Source organism: Cydia amplana, chromosome 1, assembly GCF_948474715.1.
Source record: "Cydia amplana chromosome 1, ilCydAmpl1.1, whole genome shotgun sequence".
Lineage (NCBI taxonomy): Eukaryota > Metazoa > Arthropoda > Insecta > Lepidoptera > Tortricidae > Cydia > Cydia amplana.
In genome coordinates, this window is record NC_086069.1 from 15,563,834 (window position 1) to 15,567,096 (window position 3,263).

At 41.1% G+C, this 3,263-nt stretch overlaps 1 protein-coding gene across 1 annotated transcript; it reads right to left on the reverse strand.

The window, feature by feature from the left end:
• Positions 1–1,077: 1,077 nt before the first annotated feature.
• On the reverse strand, positions 1,078–2,894 carry LOC134653439 (ecdysone oxidase-like). The gene is made up of 2 exons (XM_063508808.1): positions 2,753–2,894; positions 1,078–2,631 (listed from the first exon to the last, which is right to left on the reverse strand). The coding sequence occupies exons 1-2, from the start codon at positions 2,876–2,878 to the stop codon at positions 1,093–1,095; spliced, it is 1,665 nt and encodes a 554-aa protein (XP_063364878.1). The 5' UTR covers positions 2,879–2,894; the 3' UTR covers positions 1,078–1,092.
• Positions 2,895–3,263: the final 369 nt, after the last annotated feature.

The window sequence follows — 3,263 nt, forward strand, 5'->3', positions numbered from 1 at the left end:
GGATTAGACTCTCGCGCGAGCCACGAGACGAGCCGCGAGCCGCGCCACGAGACGCGAGTGTAAGCGGTGGGCTCGCGGCTCGTCTCGTGGCTCGCAAGCTCGTCGAGCTAATATAATTTTTTAAACACTAACAGCACGGCATAAGGTTTATAACCGAATGACAAGCCGAACGCGAGTGTAAGCGGTGGGCTCGCGTCTCGTGGCGCGGCTCGCGGCTCGTCTCGTGGCTCGCGCGAGAGTCTAAATCGCTTTTATATTGAGTTCTATGACGTAGGAAAAATAATACACTATAGTTAGTCAAAGGACTGTCTCATTTCAAACATAACAGAGATAATCATACTATCTTTGTCTTACACTAGTACTAGCACCCAAAAAAAAAGGATGAATATATACTTGGTCACCAGATCTTGACAGAAGAAAAAGGCGGTAAATTTGAAAAATGTAGGCGCTAAGGGATATCGTCCCATAGAAAATTTGAATTTCGCGCCTTCTTTTATTGACAAGATTTGGTTGACCAGCTAAAGTTTTCCTGGTTCTCACTGACTGACAAATTGATTTAACCAACTATATGTTAGAATGCGTATTATATCTTGCGGTATCTTGGAGGTAGTTAAAGTATTTTGTATTACGCAACATTATTTAATATTAATTTAAACTAATGTGTCGGCTTGGCTGATTTAATTTGACTTACTTAATAGATAATGTCCTATATTATATGGCACTATAGGTACTAACATTATATTTTAAGGACTTATATACCTACATATTTTATGGTAAACATGGTACCTACACATAAACAATAAATACAACACATGCCAAAAAAAATGTTTGCAAGCTTTTTTCATGGGAATGCTCTTTTTAACGGTCTCCGAAAACTGTTCGATTCAGGGATCTTTGCGATATACCTAGTCCAATATGAATGAGACGCCCTGGCAATGGATTTACGTACAATATTGCTGGCAAAGGGCCAATATCGCATATCTCGGTGATAAATAAAATAAACAACTAGCAACCTACTAATAAATACCTACTTGGCCGGTAATCTCCCATTTCCTGGATAAGTACCGACAATTGATATCGAAATTAATGTTCCTACGATTGATCACTTATTATTCCATATTCGCTTTTTATAATATCGCTGGCCTTTTCTGCAATCATGATTGTTGGTGCATTTGTGTTCCCGCTGGTGATGGTGGGCATTACACTCGCATCTACTACTCTCAAGGCATCTAACCCTCTTACTCTGAGTCGTTCGTCCAACACCCCGTCGGGGCCCATGGCACACGTGCCAACAGGGTGCCACTGGGAAGAAGCTATATTCAACACATAACATTTCCAGTACTCATGGCTACTAAAAACCAAATTTCTACAATTTGTAATATTCAATTTTACAATCTCAGAGCCGACTGAATGAAAATATGTTGTGTTGATGACGCTCACATAATCTTCCATGTAGCGAGCGTGTTTATCTAAATCTCTTTCATTAGAGTAGTAGCCCAAGTTGATTTGAGGATATTCTTCGGGGTTGCTGCTCTTCAGTGTTATGTTACCTCTGGATTCAGGATGAAGCATATTAACTATTGAAAACAAAGTCTCTTGTGTTTGACCCGCAAGCGCTACAGATGTACAAATGTCGTTGGTTAATCCAAAGACGACGGAGCATATTATTGTTGACATTACAGTAGCAGCTGGAAATGGGAACACGGTCGTTTGATAATCTGGGAATAACTGAGATTTATTTAAAGCCACATGGCCAATTATTGCAGGCGTCGGAAATTTATTTAAGTTTGTTAAGACTTCTACATTTTGAACTACAGTTTTTAAGCCTTTTTGACCAGTCAGAACGACAAGAATCGAAGCATGATCTTGCAAGTTTTGACCTACATTAGGAGAGTCTAATATAATATTTATGCCTTTCTCTGCTAAGTGATCTTTTGGTCCAACACCTGACACCATCAGCAAATGAGGGGAGTTAATCGCTCCAGCTGATAAAATTACTTCTTTCAACGCCTTAAGCTTAATGATTTTTTTATTCTGCAATTTCACTTCAACGCCAACAGCTCTTTTACTTTTATTAAAAAGTATTTTCCTTGCTAACGTGTTCCTCAGAACGTACAAGTTGGGTCTGTGTTTGATAGGCCTTAAAAAGGCTACTGCCGTGCTTTGTCGTATACCTTCGTCGATAGTGTATTGTGCTGGCGAATATCCCAACTGCTGGAAACCATTAGTATCTGTCAGGATATCATGTCCATTTTCCCTGAATGCTTCAAAGTATTTTCTGGATCTTTTGTCCCATATTGGACGAGTTATGCCCAGGTAACCATCGGTGCGATGTAGGGATGCGGTCTCGCTAGTCATTATTTGGAGATCGTTAAGTCTTTCGCTTTTCATAAAATAGTACGTGACGTTATCCCAGTCCCAGCCCGGGTTGTGGAGAGCCCAGGAGTCGTAGTCCTCTTTATTTCCTCTGACGTAGTACATATAGTTGGCGCCACTGGACCCGCCGAGCATTTTTCCTCGTGTTAGATGGATGTTCTTAGTCCTGTGAGCCTGGCAGGAATAGCCATCGTTCTGCGTGTAGTAGTTCCAATCTGACATGGAGTAGTCAACGAAGGGAAAGAAGCCGGGTATCTGAAAAAAACAGTTCACAAATGTAGGTTCTCATTTTTTGGGTTCCTTTCAAAGAAGGAACATGCACAGAAAAGTAATTAAGTAAGCGATTTTTTGTTCAATTAAATGAGTAGAAACTGACTGTAGCCTCAACCGGTGGGTCGTCTCCTGCCTCGATCAGCAGGACGTTCCAGTGCGCGACCTCGGTGAGCCGGTTTGCCACCACGCAACCCGCCGATCCCGCACCCACTATGATGAAGTCAAACATGTCACCATCTGAAACAATTCAAATAACAAGTCTAAGCGCCACTTGCACTATCCTACTAACCCGGGGTTAACCGGTTAAACATGGAGTTACCATGGTTATCAGTACATTTTAACACTGGGTCAAAGGTTAGACGGGTTAACCCCGGGTTAGTGGGATAGGATTTATTCCGTTGATTACATCATTCTCATGTGTCATTCCTATACGATTAATTCGTTGGAATACCTACTTAGTTATCGGATGAATTAAATGGTTAGAGCCATATGTAGGTACTGTAAAACGTTGTCAATACACGTGCGAAAAGGTATTTCCTACTTTTCGCACTTGTATCGTAATTAGGGTTGCCAACTATTTTTTGGTAGAATATAGTATTTTCCAGAATAGGGCA

Coding starts and splice junctions, on each gene's coding strand:
- LOC134653439 (XM_063508808.1), bottom strand. CDS start 2,878: ATGTTTGACTTCATCATAGTGGGTGCGGGATCGGCGGGTTGCGTGGTG. Junction 2,632..2,752: donor ACCCACCGGTTGAGGCTACA/GTCAGTTTCTAC, acceptor TGTTTTTTTCAG/ATACCCGGCTTCTTTCCCTT.